A 22,796-nucleotide genomic window follows, 5' to 3' on the forward strand; every position below is an offset into this window, starting at 1 on the left:
AATATTCATGGGGCTTGTGTCAATTTGATCTCCTCACCTCTAATACGAGAATCCTCTCACATGCTGTTTTCTTCCCTCTCCTATTGCGCACTAGTGGAAGAGATCAGTGAAGAACAACTCTGTCTTGCTTACAGCCATAGAATAAGTTCTTGATGATGTGCACAACTGAAACTATCTGATAAAAACTGGCGGTTAACATGGACGCAGATACACAACAGTGATCGTCACCCGTCTGATAACCCTTACTCCTACACTACCAGTTACCGGAGAACCTGAGGGGTATAGGATCCAAGTTGGCGGGCCCATTGAGATGAACAATCCACGGTCCGCGTGACGGCCTGTGTTGTCATACCTACCATTTCCAGAACATTTTCTGCGAACACTTTCCCATGGGCTTCCCAATCGGACGGGTCTCACCACGGAAATGTTCATCGTCGGACATGCCGTTGCACTAAAGGCGGTGGTCGAGGAGGATTCCTGGGCTACGTATCCGGCCACCGCCAACTCAAAAGATGGTTTCAAGTCACTGCTAGTACTGTACAAGTGCCGTTCAATTCGTCAAATCGACGTGACCTAGACCCCTTGTGGAACCGTAACAGAGTACGGGCACTACTATTTCTCTCTCCCACCCAAGGTTAGCGGTTGATCACAGATATACGAAACAAGAGAAATACCTCTGCCTCTCTCACTCATTACCAGTAGGTGAACCACAGTGGCGCAAGGACAGTCAGTTCCGCGAATGTAAACCGGCAATTCTCGAGACATCCCACGCCTCCACATGATCACCCAGCTTCGACTTTTTTCCTTGTTGGCCGAGGATGTCCATTCCCTGTGATGCCAATGCTTGGCCCCGGCAATCACGGTCGCAGATAGGTTCTTGGATATGAGCTTGACCAAAAGTCAAGAGAAAGCTTTCTGCCGAGAAGCTTTTCAATGGGAGGTTGGCATTGTCTGGGCGCATGACCTGGCAGCGGGAGTCAGATCTCGGGGATCTCGCTTGGGAGTGAAGTCGATAATCTGACGACGACATTCAAAAGGGATATGATGGATGAAAGGCCGGCGACTTCGGTTTGATATAAGTTGGACTTGGTCTACACAATCCACACCACACAAAACACCATAATGGAGTCCGAGTCGGATGCAATAACCCCATACCAAAACGTCATGGTATAATTGGTAATACACTTGCCGATTTCCGACTTTGTGTTTGCAGATGAAGACAGGTCGTCGACGGAATCTATGAGTCGGACAGCGGTCGGACGTTGTCGTGCCGATTAACAACTTAAGTACGTAAGCACTATCTTCAGCCTCCTTTACCGTACTTCCAGCTACCATGCCACCCGTTCGGCGTTCCTTGGCCTTATCTTTAGGAGGCTTCCATGACGATCGAGACTGGTCGTCGTACGGTACCTGGGAGGATGGGAGGTGTGTTGACGGGTTTGTCACAACCGGACACTGACAGACCTCGGGCATGGTCTCATTGAAAAACAAGACCGCTATTTCGAGATCCCATCCCTTTGAACTTTGTTGCACGGCCGAATGACAGGAAGCCCGGCCCTCCGCAGCCTCTTTGTGACCCCCGTGTTACTGCAACCAATATGCCGTACAGCGATACACAAAAAACCAAAGATGGACTATGCATTGCAGGATGCAGCCTGTAATCGGTAATACCGGATTCTCTCAGACCCCATCCCATCACCAGACTTCTTTAGTGCAGTGGGGGTGCATAGCATGCTATGGTGGTCGCTGTGAGATGGATGGAAGCAGGAGGTTGGTTCCCGTCCCCATGAAAGGAAGTCCCTAGGTTTCTGCCTTTCCTGTGAAAGATGCCCCACCGGGATTCCAGCTTTTGCAGCGATGCCGTTTAGCCACCATTGGGGACCGCTCCATCAATCCAACATTATGATTGGCTGTCTCTCGACCGCCAAGGTTATTTTGACGATATCGGACCCACAAGAGCAGTCGGGATTGAGCACGTCCACTTACAAAGTTGCTTAAACCATATGCGTTGGTACTGTGCGCGCAGACCGATGCTTGTGGCGCAGACGCCTTCCTGGCCTTCTTCTCCATGACGGCCCATGGATGATGGATCATATCCTGCCAGTCAATGTTGCCAAAAGAAAATCTGCCTCTCTTGGCAGATGATAACTCTGCCGGCCTCTGCCAGGTTCTCGATGATTTTTATCGGGTGCCATTCCCCTCCTTCAATGTTGACCTTTCTTCCATCGCTTTCTTCCTTCTTTTTCTTTTCGGAAGCATTGCGCGGTGTTCCTTGTTGATCACTGCAGTCCGCCACCTCAAAGCACCACTCATTGGCACCTTTAGTGGCTCTGTTTACGACCATCAACCCACTACCTACTACGACGTCTCAGTACTTTTCAAGTTGAATCGCGACTGGTAACGGAAAGCAGCTGAGGATTTCTGCCCGCTTATCGAGGTCTCGCTGTTCGGTTGCGACTGTTATCAGGTCTTAAAGGTCTAGGCTATCATCACACTCGGTAGCGACTGCGCCGACAACGCAACTTACTACCTTGACGACGAAAAGCGCCGCCTTCCCGCACCAAGTGACGTCGCTGCTCCCATCCTATTTGGCTTGGCGCTCGATAATCGAATTCGACCAAAAGGGGGAACTCGGGGAGAAAGACAAACACAAAGTTTGCAAGGCACAAACAGAATCCTAACCACAGTCCGGCGCAATTCTGCGGCTGCTCTTCCGCCCTTCGCTCTACGAAATCCGATATCCTTCGACAGTCGTTTAGCATCCCTCCGTGGCACAGCTACCTAATACCACGCCGCCTCACTCCTGTACGCTACAAAACCCCATTGGATTCCGGTTCCTGTCCAGGTTACTGATTGGCTATTTGTTGGTTGTAACAGCGTTCGTGCTTCGTCTTGGTTCTTTCTTCCAGAAACGAAACACAGGCGCATCATCTCCAGAACACCCCACCCGGTTCAGATATACAACAGCAGGGCTGAGGCTGAGTCAGGATTCGCCTGCGCGCGCCACTAAGTCATCATCGGGCAACGGGCGAATATCGGTTGACCGGGACATTGGGGGTTCCCCGGCCTAGAGAAAAAAAGGAAAGGAAACGAAACAAGTACCGGTCCCGTCTGCGAGTCGGTACCTCGGGCCTTGAACTATCGCAGGGCCATCCCGTCCCACTAGCTCCGATCTCTCGGACCCTGTTCCTACGAAGGACCCCAGGTCGCCAGCCTCCTCCACCCCACAACGAAATCGAAGGAGGAACATATCAAATCTTTTTGTTTCTGGGCAGCAGGTCAGAGTGAGTCGCCTTTGTTCGACTTTTCGCCTTCTGGTCTTGCTCATCAACAGTATAACCCTTCGACTGTTGCGCCAACTACCTGCGGAGCACACGACAACAACCCCGAGTTTTCTTACGGCTTGTCCGTACAAAACCGGACGGCAAGATGGCGTGGGACAAGCTTTCCATCACCAGGCCCCACCTGGTCTACATCATCCTGGGCGGCTTTACCTCACTATTCATGCTGTGCTCTTCCATCATCAAGGAGCGCATGTACATTGGTGAAGCAACTGTGGCCACACTCTGCGGCCTCATCTTCGGCCCTCATGCCGCCGACCTAATAAACCCCATGGAATGGGGTAATCTAGATATCGTTACGATCGAGTTTTCGCGTCTCGTTCTCGTCGTCCAATGTTTCGCCGTCGGAGTCGAATTGCCGAAATTCTACATGGAAAAGCACTGGAGATCCGTCACCTTCCTTCTTATTCCTGTCATGCTCTGGGGCTGGCTGATCACCAGTCTTTTTGTCTGGTGGTTGATTCCACCCCTGAACTGGCTAGACGGTCTGGTTGTTGCTGCCTGCGTTACGGCTACGGATCCCGTTCTCGCTTCATCCGTTGTCGGCAAGGGCAAGTTCGCAAAGAGGGTGCCCAAGCATTTGCGAGATCTGCTCTCTGCGGAATCCGGCTGCAACGATGGCATGGCTTTCCCCTTCGTCTACCTTTCTCTGTACCTCATTCTAGACCACCGTGACGCCCGAGACGTATCCTTCCATTGGATCGTCTTCACCGTTCTCTACGAGTGCGTTTTTGGTGCCATCTTTGGCTTCCTGGTCGGCTACATCGCCCGCCACGGTATCAAGTATGCAGAGAGACATGAGCTGATTGACCGAGAGAGTTTTCTCGTCTTCTACTTCGTCTTGGCCCTCTTTTGCGCCGGGTCTGGCAGCATCCTAGGCGTGGATGATCTGCTTGTCGGTTTCGCTGCCGGCGTCGGCTTCTCCAACGACGGTTGGTTCACAAATAAGACGGAGGAATCTCACGTATCCAACGTCATTGATTTGCTCATCAACTTGGCATACTTTGTCTATCTCGGCACCATCATTCCTTGGGAGCAGTTCAACAACTTCGAGATCGGACTGGGCGCTTGGCGCCTGGTCGTTCTCGCCATCATGGTCATTCTCTTCAGACGAATTCCCATCATGATGGCTCTGAAACCCTTTATACCCGACATCAAGACATGGCGCGAGGCTTTGTTTGCTGGTCACTTCGGTCCCATTGGTGTCGGTGCTATCTTTGTCGCCATTCTGGCGCGTGCTGAGCTGGAGCACGAGGATCCAGTCCCCCTTGCCGATATCTCGAGCATTAACCCGGCCAATCCGCACTTCCACCTGATCCGATTGGTGTGGCCCATCGTCACCTTCTTAGTGGTGTCTTCGATCATCGTTCACGGCTCATCAGTCGCCGTGTTTACGCTCGGTAAACACATCAACACCCTTACCATCACCATGTCATATACGCAAGCCAACGAAGATGGGCCTACCTGGATGAACCGCTTGCCCCGCATCACTTCAGTTTCCCGCTCTCAAGCCAGGACCATGTCGGATACTGAAGACGAAATGAAGATGCCTGAGTTCCCCCCTGGCACGTTGCCTCCTACTGGTATTCCCGGTACCTTCTTGCGTCGCCAGAAGGAAGAGGATAAGGAAACTGGCCGCCCTACGGGGAGCCGCTCATCATCGGCTAATGGTCGGCGTCGGAGAAAGAGATGGGATGACGGGATCGGACCTGGAGGCCCGATTAGCCAGTCAGCAATCTTCCCGCAGCGCCGAAGCCAAAGCGAACATGCACTCGGATCGGCTCCTGATGAGATGTCCCCTGAGCCATCTGACGCTACGCGCTTGTTACCTTCCGATGCCTTGACTATGCGCCGCCCGGCAAGAAAGAGTGAAAATGAAAGATCATCTGATGAAACAGCCTCCCCCGATGACTCGCCCACCTCTGGACGAAAGGATCTCGAGTATTATGATGAAGGCGACCATGTCATTGTTGAGGATCGCGAAGGAAATGTTCTGGCCGTGGAACCCCCTGTCACCGGCGAAAGCACGAACCCAGTGGAAGCTCTCAAAAAGAAGCTTGAGGGTGAGTCTGGGCCATCGGGCTGGAGCTATGATGCCTTGAAGAAGAAGATTCAGAACTGGCGTGAGGAGGAAACGGCAAAGCGCAAGGACAAGGAGAAGTCTACTCGGAGAAGCGAACCGGCCAGAGCGTACCAGTTCGGTACAACGGTTAGTACTGCTGATGCATTCCCTATGCGCCTATTTAACTAACATTTTGATGCAGATTATTGTTGAAAACGAAGATGGTGAAGTTCTCAAGAAGTATGAACTGCCTGGTTCCGGAAAACCAGAAAACGATTTTGTTTCCCAGAGCTTGAAGTACATGGGTATCAACAAAGCGGAGAAGTCGCCGGTCGCAGGAGCCGCAGCTGGTGGCGAGGGCTCAGCCACCAGGCCGGCCAAACCAACGAAACGTCCTACATGGGCTTCGGCCGTTGTTGGTGGTGGCGATGCTTCGAAAAAGAAGAATGCGGAGGAAGAACAAGAAGAGGACGACCGTCATATTCGCTTCACTATTGGTGGTGTTAGTCAACGCATGAACAAGGAGGACTTTATCAAGGAGATGCAGAAGTTGAACAAGAGCACCCGCAAGGAGATTGTGGACCAGTCCAACGCATCGAGCGCTGTCAAGAACCTAGCCAAAGCGGACCTTGCGCCTAAGCAGCCACAGCAACCGCAGCAGCAATCACAGCTGACGCAGCGCAGAGGATCTCCTGTTGGATCCGTCAAGTCCAGCCATAGCAAGGGTAGTTCTACAAGACAAGGGCGTCCTGAGAACCTGGAGACGATGAGCGGAGGCAGCAGCGCTGAACGCAGTGAGTCACCATCGAGGTCGAGGTCGAGGTCGCCTTCGCTCTTGACGGGAGAGGGAGAGTCATCAGCCCCAAGCAGAGACGTCCCAGAAACAGCGGCAGAGCGGAGACGTAGGCTAGCGGTGCTCCAGAGCGTTGGGGACGACGGAGAAGGAGAGCACGGTGAGACGCCGGCGGAAAGACGACGCAGAGAGGCTGCTCTCGGCATGTCTTCGGGCGCAGCGGAGGACGAGGATAGCGAGGATGATGATACCCCCAGGATTCCGCCGCCGAGGAGAGGGATCCGGTTTGCTGAGCCGACCAAGCGGGAGGTATGAGTTATGGAACTGATTGACTGACTTGGTGAATAATGTTTGGTACGATGGAGGGATTGGCATGAAAGAAGTGCATATACGAGGTCTATGGACGATAAAATGGAAGAGTAATGAGATGGGGAACATTCAGGGCGGTTTTTTCTTTTGTTTTTGTAATGTTCAGTTTTCTATATAGATATTTTGAGCGAGGAACTGTACATGCAGCGCCGGCAATATCAAGATGTCATTGACGATCAACTTGGATGAATCTCGTGTGTGTGGCTATCTATGTGAAGACCAAACTGACTTTGAACTCTATTCCTTCAACATGTGGATGGCATGACGTTGCATCCGCCAAGTACTGCAGTGGTGGAAAATGGGGGAGTTGGATAATCTGGGGAAGTACATGTACTTGTACCCAACCGCTTAATCCTCGGTCCCGTGACTGAACGATTCCTTGATATGGCCTAGCGTCCGATAAGAAAACTCGTCATGGTCGGTGCTTGCGAAACTCGAGCGATTCGAGGTCCAACTTTTTGAGACTCCCAGCTCACTGTCCACTGCAGTGTCCGTCCCGCAGAGTTGCCCGTCGAAAAGCAGGTTGTTTTGCCCACACGCTGTGCCTGTATCCACTTATCCGATTTCTCCGATTTCCCAATTGCACTGCAACGAACATCCACAAACCCGATAACATTACCTCGCTTCGGGTCCAAGTCACCACCATCGCCAACGACACTTTTTTCCATCCATCCCACCACCTACCCACCCACATAATTCAAAATGGTCCAGCTTACCGAGGTCGAGGACGAGCACTTCCAGCAGCCGCAGGTCGGCCCTGAGGAGGATGACGAGGATTTCACTGACACCGGTGAGTGAAGCATTCCTCTTACTGTCGAGGACAAACAAAGAGAGGAGTCTCGGGCTGGAGGGGTTGTAAGCACTTGTGCGACTACGTCACTGTCGCCATCACCTACTACCGACGATGCCATCGCGAAGCCACCCATCCTATATCATGCCGACGCGACGCCAACGCCGAAACGACAACGTCCGAGGCACAGTTACCAGCGAACATGAATATACCTATCTATACCTATACACACACCTGTCCTCAACATGCAACAACACACTCCCGAGTCCTACCAGCCCAACAACCCACGCGCCATACCACCACCCTCCTACCCAGCTTAAACCCCTCTAGCCCCGGGTCCTCTCGATACATCACATCACCATCTTGATCCCGTCCCTCTCTCGAATCCAGACAGCCAGGCCACAAAGGCAAGACCCAAACCAACTAACCCCCCATAAACAGACTCCGAGATCTCCGTCGACTCCGACTACGAGCCCCAAGAGACCTTCACCGACCGCCTGTACGCCCTGCGCGACATGGTCAGCCCCACCACGCGCGGCTGGTTCTACCACAAGTACTACACCACCACCAACTTTGTCAAGTCCACACTCAGCTTCGCCGGCCGCGCCGCCTGGGCCGTTTCCGTTTCCGGTCTGCTGATCGGCGTCCCCTTCGCTATCGCCTTTGCCGAGGACCAGAACTACGCTGCCATGGAGCAGGAGGCGCGCATGCGCGAGTTGGGCAGTGATGTTCTTACCGCTGGTGGCGAGCAGGGACAGGCTGGCACCGCCGAGAAGACGCTGGCTGCCATTGGTGGTGAGGGCGCCAGGCCCGCGCTCTAAGGAGCAGAACCTTGAACAAAAAGAATGAAAAGCAAAAGGCGGGATGAACGAGCGAGGGATGGGAGTGGTCGTTGTGGGCCGGGGGATGTGAAAGGGGGGAGGGGAGGGATGGTTTGTTAAATGGCGACGGTTTAAAAGACCAGCGAGTTTCAGAATGGGAATAGCTGGGGGGACAGGGAGACCGAGGCTTGAGGTCTTCCGGCGGAGGGCCTTGTCGGATACACCAAATCAACCACCGATTTTCACAACATGACGCCGCCTGTTCAGATGCAAGGCACGCGAACGACGCCTACAGAGAACCCCGATTTATGGTCGAAGAGGGTAGAAGAAGACGATCATCCTTCTTATGCCGGCTCAGAATGACAGTCTCGCCATCCATCCATCTCTCGTCCGACGATCTACCGTTCTTTCTTCAAATCCCACTCACTTTTCCGGCTCATACTACCCGCACACTGTATATTATCTGGCCCCAGATTGGGTATTCTGGGTTGTCCGCCACTTTTGCATCTTTGTAATGGTATTCCTTAAGCGTGCCACGGGAATGGAAGAGGGCTCATAGAAAGGGAAATGCGGGAGGTGTAAGAGAGTATTCATTCATGATCTCCCCAAACGGCATTCTTATGACGAACAGACACACACCCCATATTCCCCTGCTGTACAAAAAGAAGAAACTTATGATTATGACTATTGTTCTGACATGAAAAGCGCGTCTATTGTTATGAAGGTTGAAGAAGAATCCCCCACTCCATATCGTTATTTATATTTCACACGTCTGTTTGTCTCAGGTCTCCAGTAACAATCCTTTGTCTAAAATCTGGGCACCGGACGTAATGAGAAGCTTGTGTAAAGTGTGAGAAAGCAAGTCAACAAATATGACTACTGCTACTATCTCGCGGATTTCCGAAAATGGGGCATGGCTGACATTACATTCTGACGAAATTTGATAAGTGTCGCATATTCGGCTACCATTATATTATGGAAAACCATGATGAGCTCGACTGTTTTCTGGTGTAGAAGAAGTCCGATAACGAATGTCAAAATTTAGGAAGAGAAAACAACACAAGAGAAAGAAAAAGAGAAAAAAAGAGAGAAAGGAGGGAAGGAGGGAAGAAAGCAAGAAGTGAAGAAAAGCCGTTACTTTTTTAAAGCATTTGAGACATGCCATAAAATAAATCCCCGGCGGAAGTATGGAACATGTGTCTTCTCGTTGTTTTCGAGTGGAAGCCACCAAGCTACCGAACCACGGGGCATCTCTGTAATAATGTACTGCAGTAGTAAATGTCCATTTGTAGTAGGCAACATGTCGCTCGCTATTTTTGTTTGATAATGTTCCATAACACCCAGATGCTACTACATCCATCAACTGTTATAACGAGAGAGATGGTAAGCTCGAAACAACAACACTCAACACTTCATCTCCCACACTAGACTCTACCCAACCGCCATGTTGCTCAACTTGGTATCATCACATCCTACTATACGACAATAGAACAAAGAACACTTGGCACACAAAAACTAGGGGTGCTCGAAGCAAAAGCAAAGATCAAAGAAGTCGAGTGGGTAAACAGTTTATTTATTAGACTTATATGAGAGAGTATAAGAACAGGGGGGAATCTTGACTATGTAGACAGACAGATAGGTATATGGATAGATTTAGACTGTACGTATGGAAGTCGGTCCACAAAGAATAGGATACAAGCAAGGGAAAAAAGAAAACAAGTGTAAAAAGCGAGTGTGGTACAGTGGGGTTATCTTTTTGTTTGTTGAGTGGGTATGTGTGATGTATATGTGCAAGGTTGTGACTGATGAATATCTCCGGTTGGGTCGGAGGCCGTTGAATAGCTTTCCTGAACCCATGTGCCTACCTAAGATACCGCCATGCATCCGTGTATCCAGGGTTGTCCAACAACGTATAGAGGTCATGTGTGAGAAGAAGTTAAAGGGAACAAAGGGGGTGTTGTAGTAGTTAGTCGTCAGACCAAGTAGTAAAGGAGTTTGACCGGTTGGGGTTCTAAAAGTTTCAACGCTTTTTTGTGCTTTCTCGCTGTTTCTATTTTTCATTCTGTTTTGGACTCTTGACAAAACAGTCTCATTGTCCAAAGTTGACATGGTTCCTGTGAGAATCTTGGAGTGCTATGTTTCGTTTTCGTTAGTAACATAATTATCATGATGGCTTGAAAAAAAAGAAAAGAAAACCGAGAACTTACTCTTCAAAACAGTGAGCTGGCCGGTCCTATCTCCACAAGCAATTTGCAACCCGCTGCCCTCCTTGAAGTCAAGAACCACGCTGTTAGGCAGCTCTTGCATCTCCATCTCCGGCTCATAGGGCATCTTAAACTCGCTCATATGGAATCGCTTGACAGCCTGGGCCTGGAGCGAGGCCGAGACGTTCTGCGCTGGGCTCAGGATCAAGAAGCCGTGGCTGTCGAGGCACACGGTCCGACGCTTCCAGAGCAGAGTGTCAGGGAACTGGACGTTAACGTCGCCCATAAACGAGACGATGGTCGGCGGCTGAGGCTGCGAGGCTGGCTGAGGTGGCTGCTGCACCTGTGGTTGAGGTGCTGGCGGTTGAGCCTGGCGAGAAGGCTGGGGAGGCGTTCTGTGCTGCTGGGGAATGACCGTCCGTACTTCAGGGGGAGACATCGGGTTCTTCCTCGCGGGCTGGACTTCGGCGACATCCTCCTCGACAAGAGTGGGTGAAATGTTCGGCTGGCCGTTCTTGCGGTTGGGGACGATGTTAGACAGGCGGCGCATAAAGCGCGACGCACGACTTCCATCCTTCTTGCCGCTGGATGGGCTGAGAGTAGAATCAGCGTTCGAGTGACTAGATCCAAGTCGCCCATCTTCCCCGTGATATGGAGAACCGTGCTCGATTGACGACGCCTTGCTTCCAACACTATCGCGGCGAGACGACCTGAATGACGGGGCGGCCTGGACGGTCGACTGGCAGGACGGCGATCGGGGCGAAGCAAGACCGGCAGGCAACTCATCCGACGATGGGCCCTTGCCAAGTCGGTCCTTCATGAACTCCTTAACGACCGCCATGCCAGAGCGTTTGGTAGAGGTGGCATCGTCCTCCGCCATTACACTCTCTGGCCCTCCCTTCCTCGAGAAAGTACGCTGTTCCTCGGACTGGGACTGGTACTCTGGCGCGGTTTGCGACGGGGCGGAATGTTCACCGGACTGCATATCTAACGGAGACTGCTTCAGTTCTAAGCGCACAAAATCCGCTGGGTCAGCCTTCTTCGACTCTGGGAATTTTTGGTAAGGCTCTTTGTATGGATCTGTTCGGACTATGCGGGCGGTCACTTGAACCGGATCAGGCCTGCCCCTTGGTACGGCTCCCCCCTCAAACATGGAAAGTCGATTTTGTACGGATCCGGACCTACCAATCTGCGACTGCGGATTTGCTGATGTCCTGGCTCCCGTGATGGATGATGCTCTATCGGCGACGGATGGTGATCTTGACGGTGTCTCGCGCACACTGGGTTTCCGAACTGCGAAGAAAGTAGTAGCAGGTCGCTCTTTGGGAGCGGGGTCCGGCGGCCCAGCAGGGGAACCGGACAATGTCTGAAGTGCCTTGATTCGCTGCGAGATGCTCGAGCCAATCTTGCCGCTTACTGGCCTTATGTCTTGCTGTCCCGTTTTCTGGAGGAACGCAGCACTGGTCGAGAGAGATCTGGATGTACTAGCTTGGACATTCGCAGGCGAAAGCAACGTGTTCCTAACCGGACTGGATACAGTCCTCGAGAATCGCGGTGCGGATGAACCAGTCTCAATCATCGAACTTCTCTTGTATGACACGTCACCAGGGGACAATGAGCCAGGTGGCTTTGACACGGTGATCGGCTTGGCTTCTTGTACGGTCGCCGACTGCAACTCATCCATAAGCCTGTCGTCATCCGAAAAGCCGATCATCGATAACCGCTTGTCCCTGTCCACTCCATCGTAACCTGGTCGAAGAGGCTCGAATGCAGACTTTGGCCTCGCCCGGGGAGTCTCGACAGCCAATGATTCCCGCCGCTCTGGAGCCTCAGATTGCCCTTCCTGGGAAGACACGTTCACCTCGGGCACTTCACCCTGGCCTGGCGTAATAATTTCTGGAACTTCCCGGTTGGCCTCATCGGTCGAATGTTTGCTGTCCCGGGTCGAAAACCTGGAAATCGGTATTGGAAGTTCAGACGATGGTGATCCGTGGTCTTCGGCGTTTGTGGCTGCAGCAGAGTTGTTGTCGACATCTGGTGTGGTTTCTGCTTTCAATTCTGGGGAAATTGCTGCTTGGTTGTCTGCATCTCCCTCTGCATTCCGAGATGCGTCGTTTGATCCGGAGGACTTAGATATCGGTAAAGCCGGTGCCAAAGCTGCGCCTCCTTCCTCCCCTGCCGCAGCACTCTTAACCACAGTTTCAGGCGTTCTGGCCGTTTCTTCCTGGCTGTTTCTGGCTTGCGAGTCCGCCTTGGTTTCCGCCGCTAGCTCGTCCTCCTTTTCGACATCCTCAACTGACTGCGCGGGAGGTGCATCAGTCCGATCTTCAGTAGGTGCAGCTGCACTCATAGTTGCAGGCTGTTCGGGCAATGTTGGGGCGCCTTCGAGGCTCTGTTCCTGGTCGGCGAGAACGGTTTCATCTGTAGATTCCGAAAGAGAAGAAGCTTGTGTAGATTCGCCCAAATCTGATGAGGTCGCAACAGTTGCTACGGGTGAAGTTGGGTGAGAATCCGTGCGCGTATCAACTGGCGAATGATCTCCGCCAGCGACCTCCCTGTCCACTCCCGAGTCGCCCTGGGAAGTGGTTATTAAGGGGTTGTGCAACGATTGGGCTTCACCATCCGCGAGCCCCTGATTAGCGCTCTCGTGGGTTGCCAGTGGTGTTGTGACGTCTGAGGGTGGTTCTGAAAGCTGGAGTGAGCTTGGCGCAGAAGGTTCTTCGCCAGCACCTTCAGTAGTAATTGTTGGCGTGGAAATCGAACTCATCTTTTTCTTTTTCTCTCTCAGTTTCATCGCCTTCAGTAGCCGTGCCTTCTCAGGTGTTATGGCGGTCTGCTTGGTTGGCGGCGGCGGGGCCAAGGTGGGGATATCTAGCTTAATAGGGGATGCCGGGGCCATCTCACCGTCCACTCCACCACTAGAAATAGGCCGAGCGGATTCGGTTTCAGTGGCCTTGGCAGCAACCAGGTCCGCTGTCGAATCGGCCGCCAGGGATCTGTTTTCTGCGTCTTCCTTGATTGTCGACGACTCTAGCCGTTCTTCATCTTGTTCTTCAGCTCGGTTCTTTTTGTTCAAGGCTTTGTGAACCTTGAGGCCTACGGGGATCGACGATACCGGCCTGTTCTCCCCCGTTCCAGATGTTCCTGTTCGCGGTCGTCCGACGCTATCCACCGACGGCCTCGGTCCAAGCTTTACGCGCGGCTTGTAAGACCCGTAGCCGTAATAATCAGTTTGGCGAGAGCGAGATGACTGCGAGGACATGCGCCTCGCCGAGTCATCGATCGTGCTTGTGGGCGACGAGGGTCGCAAAACTCCGGCAAGAGAACGGGCATCGGCGTCGTGTGTTGCGTCTGGGTTGCTGGCGAGGTCCGAGTTCTTCGAAACACCACTCAAGGGATCTTCCCGGTTCCGTCGTTCCTCATCCGCCACTGATTCCGCCTCTTTCTCTTTTCGTTCTTGTTCTTCCTCCTCGGCAGCCTCCTCCAATAGTCTTTCGCGAAGGGAGTCCGTGATGGACGAGGTGGAAGCTGTCGACGTATGCAGCGAGCATGCGGCTGAAAGATTGGTGTCCTTTAGCTCTGGGGCGGAGGCGATCGAGAACTCGGTATCGTAGGGTGAAAGGGATTCGCAAATGGCATTGAAGTGAACGGTTACTCGAGCTAAACACGATTGGCAAGCCAGGTAAGTCTTTCCTCGCTTCAGACAATTTCATAACATGGTTATCCCTGGGGCAGATGAACGAAAAACACGAACCTTGAACCAACCTCGAGCAACCCTCAGGCAGGTACTTGAGGATGACATTGCGGCGCCTATATCGCATATAACCATACAACGGCGACTTATCTTCATACTCGGCAATCGCATTTCGTACCTCGACGATACCGCCGGTGCCCTGCCCTAGCAACTCGAGCTCATCACGACTGGCGTATTTTAGGAGGAACCTGGGCGCGGTAGAAACCGTGTTAGCGGACCGACGATGCTAGTTTGTGGCTCAGGGAAATAGCCGAAAAGAAGAGGAATAGAAGAGCAAGGTTCGATGGACGGCGCGATCTGGGGGATGAAGGAAGCCAGGCGCGTTGCGACAAGAAGGCGGGATCAAGGAACGATGGAGGGACAACACAGCAGTAGGACAGGACTTACCATCCTCCAGATTCGGCAAGCGCAGCCTCGTGGGCTTCCTTGACTGCAGGATTGTCCAACCCATTCAGCGACATGTCTGGTTATCTTTCCGGCTTGGCTTTGTCGGGCAAGTGACCTTGTTGGCCAACGTTTCTCGTCACAACTGCAGGCCGTTGGGAGCGGCTTGTTGATCTCTCGATATCAAATAGTGTGCTTTGTGCACCTGAATATGGTGCTGCGAGACGGGGAAAGCGCGGCGGGCGACAGCGATGGAGCAGCAGTTTTAGATCTCCTAGATCACCTCAGGGGTGTGCGTGGACTGATCTACCTCTACAGACCTGACGCGCAGTAGGTATAGGTACGGTACAACAGACGTATCCGGGCGCCAGGCTCGGGTGCGTGAGTACGCGACGTGTAGGTTAAGCGTCCGGTTATGTGGTTGCGGATGGATCGTGCAAGCTTCGTCTGGGTCTTTCTGGGTTGGACCGAGCTTCCAATTCATGAAGCACCTTATCTCCCACTTTAAGACTTTGTTGTAAGGTCTTGTGTCTCTCGGACGGTCGATAAAAAACGCGGGGAGCTGCCCTGTCTTTGGTGCTCAGGGCAGACGAACATGAAACCGGGGGTGGTCGCGCGAGCGTTGCAGTCGATGTCAGGCTCGGACGGTGGCCAGTGAGGTTTGTGAGGGCGTCAGACAGAGAGAAAGTATAATTCGTGGGTGGGTAATATTCGCAAGGTTCGTTTCGGTTTGTTCCTGGAGCAACGACGAGCTTTGGTTGTATACTGGTCGTACCGAAGGTAAGTATCGCAAGCTCGAAAGGCAGGCCAGCCCAAGAAAGAATCGATCGCAAGTCGGATCCGACCGAGGTGGAGCTTGAAGACTCTCTAGGTAAATGCAATGACGTTGAAACACCGCTTTCCCCTGTAGGTCGCCCAAAGAAGTCTAAAAATAAGGATGCCGGTAATGAAGGTGAAGAAGTGAACGTAGAGATTGCAAATTAGCCTGTCTGTGGATAAGAGTTGGGGCACCCAGACGAGCCAAAGAGCCAGAGCGGAAGAAAAACGGCCAAACAGAAATTGAAGTTTGCGCAGATTTCAGAGTTAGGTGAGATTTGACCTTTAGCTTGCGCGCGACAACTTCAATGTTTTCGGAGCAAGCGCAAAGACCCAAACCAACACGGAACAGCTTGAATTGAACTGAAGGATGATAAACCCCAGCAACGGGCAAGGTGTTAACCGGAGAGCCGATAATTGGAAAGAATGGATGTAGTAATTGGCGCAATGCGATGCGACTGAAGAGAACGAGTGACTGTGGTGGGCAAGGTACCTATCGAGTGCGCTTTTGCTTGGGTTTGTAAATTGTAAAGGGAGCTCAGCTGGGGGGAATTTGGAAATCGTGAACTGGAACTTCCCTTCCACTTAGGCAGCACGCACAACGGACGGGTACCTGGCGACTACCGGCGACTAGCGTCCAGCGCCCGGGGAAGCCATGCCATGCGTGCGGTGTCGAAACATGGGATCGAATTCCACCAGCATCACTGCAGGGTTGCCAGGGTTAATTCTCGTCTTATTAAAACACAGTGCGCCTTCCGTTCGCGCTTCTTTATCACGACCCGGCCATTTCCCACGCGGTTCCTTCTTGTTGTGGAGGGGCATCTTTGAGGCTCCTCTCTTCTCTGACTTGTTCTCTTGAGAACATAGGGCTCCTCTTTGAAAGTGTGCCGAACATGACATGATGCGGCGCCAATGTGTTGTGCCTAACTAGGCTCTTCATCCAATCACACATTCAGTTATCCATCTCCAATCCTCAACGAACCGGGCATGACTTCTCGCTTTCTGTGCTGCGTGAGTTGCTGCCTGACCCCTTGCACTCTCGAGACATGCACACCCACGCTCACACTGTATCTCAATTGTTCTAGCCCCCTTTTGGGACAACAGCCCCGCCCCCTCGTCCCGTCCGGCCGCCCTACTTACAACTGCATGAGGAAAGAAGGCCTGAAGAACAAAAGAAGAAGAAAGTTGAAAGCAGACAATGAGGGCCGGCCTCCATGTCCTCCATGCCCTCCATGCCACGCCCGGTGACTTGACCCAACTGCAGGCCTTCGCTGACAGTTTCTTCCTGTGCTTCCACTTCCATTCTTGCATATGGAACCCCTGAACCGGCCCGGAATGACAATCTTGTAACACTATAAGTTTTGTCACCCCCAACAACTCCCCAAGAGCCCATGTTGGCAAGAGATCTGACTGGGAATCTGATCACATCTCTAGGGAAATGAGTTCTTTGCTTGTTGGGATTTTCTTCTTTCTGAACAAACACTCACCCTTTCACGAATCGGATATCACCTAGCGTATTCCTACACTTCTACTAACCTATATTCTACCATCATCAACTCCCGCGTCGGTCGACGAAGGGCAATCATATTCTTTCTCTTTTGGCCGAGGTCACTTCTAGAATTCGACCAAGGTTGAAAAGATGACAAAGTCATTGATAGATAACGGTTTTGTGACATGTATGCTTATGTGGAAGGACCCCCTCAGGTGGAAACACTGGAAACTTGAAACACAGACAATCAACTCGTATGCATGCAGCCACTTCTCCACCTAGGTTCTGAGATGTCGCAGGTATAATCGTCTATAGACCTAGGTGATGGTGCACATTCGCATATGAAAGATTCGACTGCAAATGAAATACGAGGATAACGAGGGCACGGATAATATGGGAGTAGCGGCAAAGTAAAGGAGAGGAAAATATTCTCTTAGCATAGCACCAACAACTCAAAAAAAGACTGGCTTGGTAAAAAAACAACCCCAATACTCCTGCTACACTCCCAGCAGACACATGTCCCCTATCTTTATGCGTTACTGTGTTATCGGATGTCAAAATACAGCATGAAGGCCAGATCTTCACTCTAATCCATCAACCCCTTCCCAAAGTCTCTCACTGCCCGTCGGCCCAAAAGAAAATCCCAAGATCAGAAACGGGATCAAACATAGTATAAGCCCGAATATCCTAGCTTACGGCCAGAACCTGCAGCTAGTAGCCTCGGAGGACCCTACACGTCCGACTGCTTCTGCATTTCAGGCACCGAGTCCAACTCCATTGCCGTTACGGAACCGTCCGGGGTCGCTTCCGGAGACTTGTGGATGATGACTGGCTCTTCTTCTACAGAGCCCTCGATCGTGGTAGGGACGAATGGCTTCTTCTCTCCGTCCTCGACGGGCGTGGCAATGGGTGTGGGGTCGTGACCGCGACCAAAGTTGCTCGCCGATATCCCAACCGCCGGTGTGCTGCCCTCCGCAATCTTCTGCTTAGTTGCCGTGACAATCTTCTCCGTCTCGGTAACCGTACCCGCAGCCGTAGTTGCATCACCCTCAACGCCAATGGCGTTGTCTTTGTTGTTCTGGTTCTCAAGCAGGGCTTGTTTGTCGAATCGGACAATCATGCATGAGAGGTTGTCAGTGCTGAAGCGAGATAGAGCATGATCGACCAGTTTCTTGGCGGCAATTACCGGTTCCTGGATGTCACGCACAAGGTCGACTGCTTCCTGATCCGAGCAAACATCCCAAAGCTGTAAAATGTTGTCAGTCTGTGTATCTTCGGGTACAGTGGGGAAGTCGATTGCAAGGCTCAGGTATTACTTACACCATCACAAGCAATAATCATGAACTCGTCCCATTCCGGTTGGATAACCGTCTCCGTGGTATAAGGATGACCTGTGACGAGGTCTTTGATATAAGTATCACCAAGAGCTCGGGTGACAGCAAGGACTCCGTTCACGCGGTTGTTTAGGATCAGACCTCCAGCGTTTGCTATACGCTTGCCCTCATTCTCATCGCTGCCTTTGTGGTCATATGACAGGCGCAACGCCTTGCCAGAGCGACAGAGGACGATGCGAGCATCTCCCACATTGGCTGTGTAGAGCACCCGCTGTCTTGTTGCAGAATTCTTCAACTTGGCGTGTGTAGCTTCCGGGATTGAAGAACTGGGGCTTTTCTCGGACTGCCCATCCTCCACCTTGAGAGCATCCTCAGTGGCCTTGACAACCGCGGGGGCGATAGCCTGAGAGCCGGTCGCCGACTGGTTACTCGGGACTCGGTCCTCCCAGCGCAGCACCGCAACGGCAGCCGTGCAACCACTATTCTTAAGCGGAAGCGCTTCTAGCTCGACATCCACAGTGGTGAAAGTTTGATCAAGCAGTTCCGGTATAGGAGCATTCGGGTTCTTCTTGATAATATCTTCAAGGATAATGTGCAGCTTCTTGCCACACCAGTCAGCAGCAAAGGTGCCAGCATGACCATCGAAGATAGCAAAGTAGCCATTGTCTGTCTCCATCATGTCTGCATTCTGGCTGGCGGGACTACTACTGCGCTGCCCCAGTGGTTCGTCCGCCGGTTTTGATTGCTTCGGGGCCGGGCCCTCGGCGCCCAAGACAGGGGCAGGAGTATGAAGGAAGTTGTAGAGGAAAGCATGTGTATCTTCCATGGTACGTCTGCATTTCTTGTTGCGGTCCTCCCAGACACCAACCTTGAACGTGGAGCGCGGCCCGGGGAGTGATTCACCAGCGGCATTGTTGTGCTGGCCTTGAGGAACAGCAAGGGCCTGATCTTGCTTGCCGAGCTTTTGCAGGGAAGTCTGATTAGAGTTCTTGGAGTCAGTACTCATATCACCGCTGTTACGATTCGCAACCTGAGTAAACAGAGTGTTTTTGGCTTGGGCAATCAGGCTGCTGGCTCTACCGCTCACCCCACTGATCCGCTTCTTTTTGCTATCAGATGAGCTACCAGTGCTCGGTGGACTCCCGTTGCCGGTGGAAGTGTCGCCGGCGGCGGACTGATCGTTGGACTTGATAGATTTCGGCGACGCGCCTCCGTTGCCCGACACCTCCTTTTCGGGAGAGGGCGACTTGCTGCTTGACCTGTCCTTTCCGCTGCTGCCTGAATCTGATGCGGACCCGCTCACGGACTTGGAGGCGGCGGAGCTGGAGCCGCCGCCGAACATCCTATTCAGCAGGCCTCCTTGGGAGGAGAGACTGCGACGCTTGTTGCCTGCCAGGTTGTTCGTGGGGGGTGGGTGAGGGCGCGAGGCGTTGCGAGAAGTTGCCGTATGAAAAGGACGGTCTGCTGAGAAGTGCGGTCGCGAATAGGGACAGCGTCTGTGGTACTCTTGTAGCAGTTGTTGGGGATTTATGCGCGTTCGTTGCGCTGCGCGATTAGGAAGTGAGGGCGTCGATGTGGTTAACAAAGAACCAAGGGAGAAGCTGAAAGTTGGTGCAGGAAGGCTAGAGTAGAATTGATAGGTATTCGTTGAATGGAGCTGATACAATGGCGGGAGATCGCGAAAGGTTGAAAGGCAGAAGAGAGGGGTCTGGTGACAGGCTCTGGTGCACTGCTCTGAAATGATGTAATGCCAGTTCGAAGAGACCACTGTTCAGGGCGCTGCACAACGACGGGGGCAGGAAGGTCGATGGCGCACAGGGGCACCTTGGAGGTTATTTGGGGTGGAGAGCTCCCGTCGAGTTACAAGGAAGGGGCAATCACTGAAGTGCGGTTGCCCAGGGAGCCAGGCAGAGAGATGTGGATGACGAAAACGGCAACAACGACGATCCGAACAACACCGTTCGGACCAAAGCTGCAAGTGCGCTGCGTTGCGTTCCGGGAGAGCAACGGCGGGAGAGAAAGTGAGGCTTAAGTTGACTGCAGTGACACCAGAGTCGAATTTGTCCTCTGCAGCCTGAAGAGCGCGGATGAAGACCTTGAGGCTTCGACTGCAATCTGGATGTCGTCCAACAGGATGAAATGAGGTTGGAAGTGCCCGCGTGTGTCGAGGCCCAAGCTCAGATGCGGTGTTGGCTTCGCGCCTGTGATTTGTCGACCGCCGTACAAGCTCCTGCGCATCCACTTCAGGGTGCCCGCCTGACAACATAAAGTGGATGCTTCAGGTCCATCAGGTTCCAGTTCCGCCTTCCCTCAGAAGGCACGACCTGAAGGGACCTTGAGGGCCTTCTGAAATCAGGGACCTTACAGGCGCCAATAGGGAAGCTTGTTGTGACAGTGCAGCCCAACAAGTGGGGTACTGTATTGCTTAATTCCACTTACCATGCACGGTGTTTTGCAGAGCTTCACCCTCAAAGGCTGAGGTGTAGTGTAATACTCTACCTCTACCTTCCATTCCATACGCCCATTCCTTATGGCATTGTATTAGTACATGGTGTAAAGACATCCATGGGATAGCCCCCTTCTTTGTGGGTTTACAAAGAGCTATGACACTACAGGTGTTGGCGCCAGAAAGGCGTCGAACGGGCAGTCACAATGTTCCAGACAGCCGCTTCTACTTGTAGGCGCGGGGTGATGCAGGTGCGGTGCCCTGACTGCTACATTTATCAGGGGGCGACCGTTTCATCTCATGCTCACTGCAACCGCCGAGGAAACGGGATTGCCATCAACACTTCACTTCGCGTCCTGGATTATTAACATAATGTTGATCGGTAAGGTATTTAACGTTGTCAACGAGGCTATTACTTGACTTTTAACTACGGTTCATCAACTCCTTCGACAGCATACAAGACGTACGGATACCTCCTGCTTATATACCTTATTATCTAGTCTTGACATTGTCGGCTCGTATGACAACAGCTTTTCGGACCACAGACTGTTACTATTCGACACTGCATGACAAAGGGGGATGAAGATGTAAGTCGCGCGATCTGCACTGTGCATGAAACTCTGCCCAATGAGCCAACCAACGAATGAAGTAATATATTCTCATGAGAATACCAGCTCACCACCTAACCATTAACAGCCCAGCCAACCCATCGTACGCCTAAAACGCCCGCAGTCTTGCTGCAATTGTGTGTGCTCATATATGCCACCTCTTTGCGAGTTTGGCCCATAAAGCTTATATCGCACTTTCAAAGCCTCGGGTGCCACCAAAAGCCGGCAAACTTGAAGCCATTACCATCCCAGAAAGAGGGACGGAGAAGCATGAGCACCTGTGTCCAAGTCCGGCCCTTTGCACAGCTTCCTGTACCTGGCTCCCAAGTTCATTGCAGGTCGTTCATCGTCTCAGGCTGTCCAACCTTGCCTGCAAATCGTCGTCGCCTGGGTCGACCCCACCACCACCACCACCACCAACCGCTTGGGCAACTTTGTTCTCTGGAGCACCAGCCGCAACCTGTAATCCCGATGGCGTCTCGCCCATCTGGTACAGAGCATGTTAGCAACATGATCTTGATGTGAATACAACCGAACAGCCTTACCGCTTGACTGAGATCCACGCCGATCTCCTCCAACACTTGTTCTACAACCTCGTCACCCTCTTCTTCGAGACCCATGTCCATTGCATCGTCAATGGCATCATCCATCATTTCTTGTCGCTGTTCCATGATATCGTTCTCGCGCTCGAACTCCATGGCTATACGTTGCAACGAGGGTAAGTTCATTGTGCGGTTCATGCTTCCGAGAGCCATTGTCGCGCCCTTCATGGCTTGCATCATCTGCTCGTTCGTGCGGTACGTCTAAGAGACGGTTACCGTCAGTTGGACCAGTCTTGCGCATGTTGGTGTGGATGTAGCACTCACTTGCAAGCGGAGCGAGATCTTTTGGAGTTGACTCCTCATGCTGTAGAACTTCTCGATGTATCGTCGTGTCCGCACCAAATCCTTGGCCTGAATTTTGCAGGCGCCCATCTGACCTTTCTGGGCGCTCTGGCGAATCTGGGAGACCAGTGTCTTTTCTTGCTTCTCGAGCTTAACGCGCTGTTGGTCGAGTTCTCGAATGGCCTTATCGAGGAGTCGCTGATTTTTGCGAAGACGCTCGGCGGGCGTCATACGCTTGCCGAAAGCCCATTCCAGCACCTGGTCGTAGAGACATGATGTTAGCTGTGTGCGGACTGGAGCGCATCAACCGATGACGGAGACTCACGTTCATGTTGCTGGCAGTGGTGGTAATTGATAGGTAAGATGTGTGGAAAGAAGCGCTGGATGGCCGAATCTGGTACCTCAGAAACACCCTACGTCGAGATAGTAGAGAATATTCGATGATCGGAAAGAAGTTGATCGTCCGCAAGTCGGCCCTCGGAAGGTGCTGGGACTGGGAGCAGTTGGTTTGGCAGTTGCGCATTTGTTACTGTACCCTGCTGGATGATGCCAAGACCTAGACGCCAAGGTGCTCAATGCTGGAGCCTTGGTGGAGGCCGTGACGATGGCGAGCCACAACCAGCCACAATATACGTGACCTCATCGCCGTTGATTAGCACAGTCAAGCCACAAAATGTCAGATAGCGTCAGGGATCCCTCGG

At 52.5% G+C, this 22,796-nt stretch overlaps 5 protein-coding genes across 5 annotated transcripts; 2 read left to right on the top strand and 3 right to left on the bottom strand.

Moving 5' to 3' along the window:
• Nucleotides 1–2,148: 2,148 nt before the first annotated feature.
• On the top strand, nucleotides 2,149–7,004 carry SMAC4_01869 (uncharacterized protein). The gene is made up of 3 exons (XM_003348798.2): nucleotides 2,149–2,805; nucleotides 2,878–5,550; nucleotides 5,606–7,004. The coding sequence occupies exons 2-3, from the start codon at nucleotides 3,430–3,432 to the stop codon at nucleotides 6,509–6,511; spliced, it is 3,027 nt and encodes a 1,008-aa protein (XP_003348846.1). The 5' UTR covers nucleotides 2,149–2,805; nucleotides 2,878–3,429; the 3' UTR covers nucleotides 6,512–7,004.
• Nucleotides 7,005–7,870: 866 nt separating this feature from the next.
• Nucleotides 7,871–8,176, top strand: SMAC4_01870 (uncharacterized protein; the record flags this gene model as incomplete). Its single annotated transcript, XM_003348799.2, has 1 exon — nucleotides 7,871–8,176. One exon carries the CDS (start codon nucleotides 7,871–7,873, stop codon nucleotides 8,174–8,176), a length of 306 nt encoding a protein of 101 aa, XP_003348847.2.
• Nucleotides 8,177–9,686: 1,510 nt separating this feature from the next.
• On the bottom strand, nucleotides 9,687–16,490 carry SMAC4_01871 (uncharacterized protein). The gene is made up of 4 exons (XM_003348800.2): nucleotides 14,522–16,490; nucleotides 14,135–14,322; nucleotides 10,384–14,040; nucleotides 9,687–10,309 (listed from the first exon to the last, which is right to left on the bottom strand). Exons 1-4 carry the CDS (start codon nucleotides 14,593–14,595, stop codon nucleotides 10,266–10,268), a joined length of 3,963 nt encoding a protein of 1,320 aa, XP_003348848.1. The 5' UTR covers nucleotides 14,596–16,490; the 3' UTR covers nucleotides 9,687–10,265.
• A 406-nt stretch (nucleotides 16,491–16,896) lies between these two features.
• SMAC4_12795 (uncharacterized protein) lies at nucleotides 16,897–20,297 on the bottom strand. Its single transcript, XM_066091086.1, has 2 exons — nucleotides 18,144–20,297; nucleotides 16,897–18,069 (listed from the first exon to the last, which is right to left on the bottom strand). Exons 1-2 carry the CDS (start codon nucleotides 19,497–19,499, stop codon nucleotides 17,554–17,556), a joined length of 1,872 nt encoding a protein of 623 aa, XP_065946776.1. The 5' UTR covers nucleotides 19,500–20,297; the 3' UTR covers nucleotides 16,897–17,553.
• Nucleotides 20,298–20,976: 679 nt separating this feature from the next.
• On the bottom strand, nucleotides 20,977–22,643 carry SMAC4_01872 (uncharacterized protein). The gene is made up of 4 exons (XM_003348801.2): nucleotides 22,421–22,643; nucleotides 22,078–22,353; nucleotides 21,757–22,014; nucleotides 20,977–21,698 (listed from the first exon to the last, which is right to left on the bottom strand). The coding sequence occupies exons 1-4, from the start codon at nucleotides 22,616–22,618 to the stop codon at nucleotides 21,555–21,557; spliced, it is 876 nt and encodes a 291-aa protein (XP_003348849.2). The 5' UTR covers nucleotides 22,619–22,643; the 3' UTR covers nucleotides 20,977–21,554.
• Nucleotides 22,644–22,796: the final 153 nt, after the last annotated feature.

This window comes from Sordaria macrospora, chromosome 4 (assembly GCF_033870435.1).
Source record: "Sordaria macrospora chromosome 4, complete sequence".
In the NCBI taxonomy this organism is placed as follows: Eukaryota; Fungi; Ascomycota; class Sordariomycetes; order Sordariales; family Sordariaceae; genus Sordaria; species Sordaria macrospora.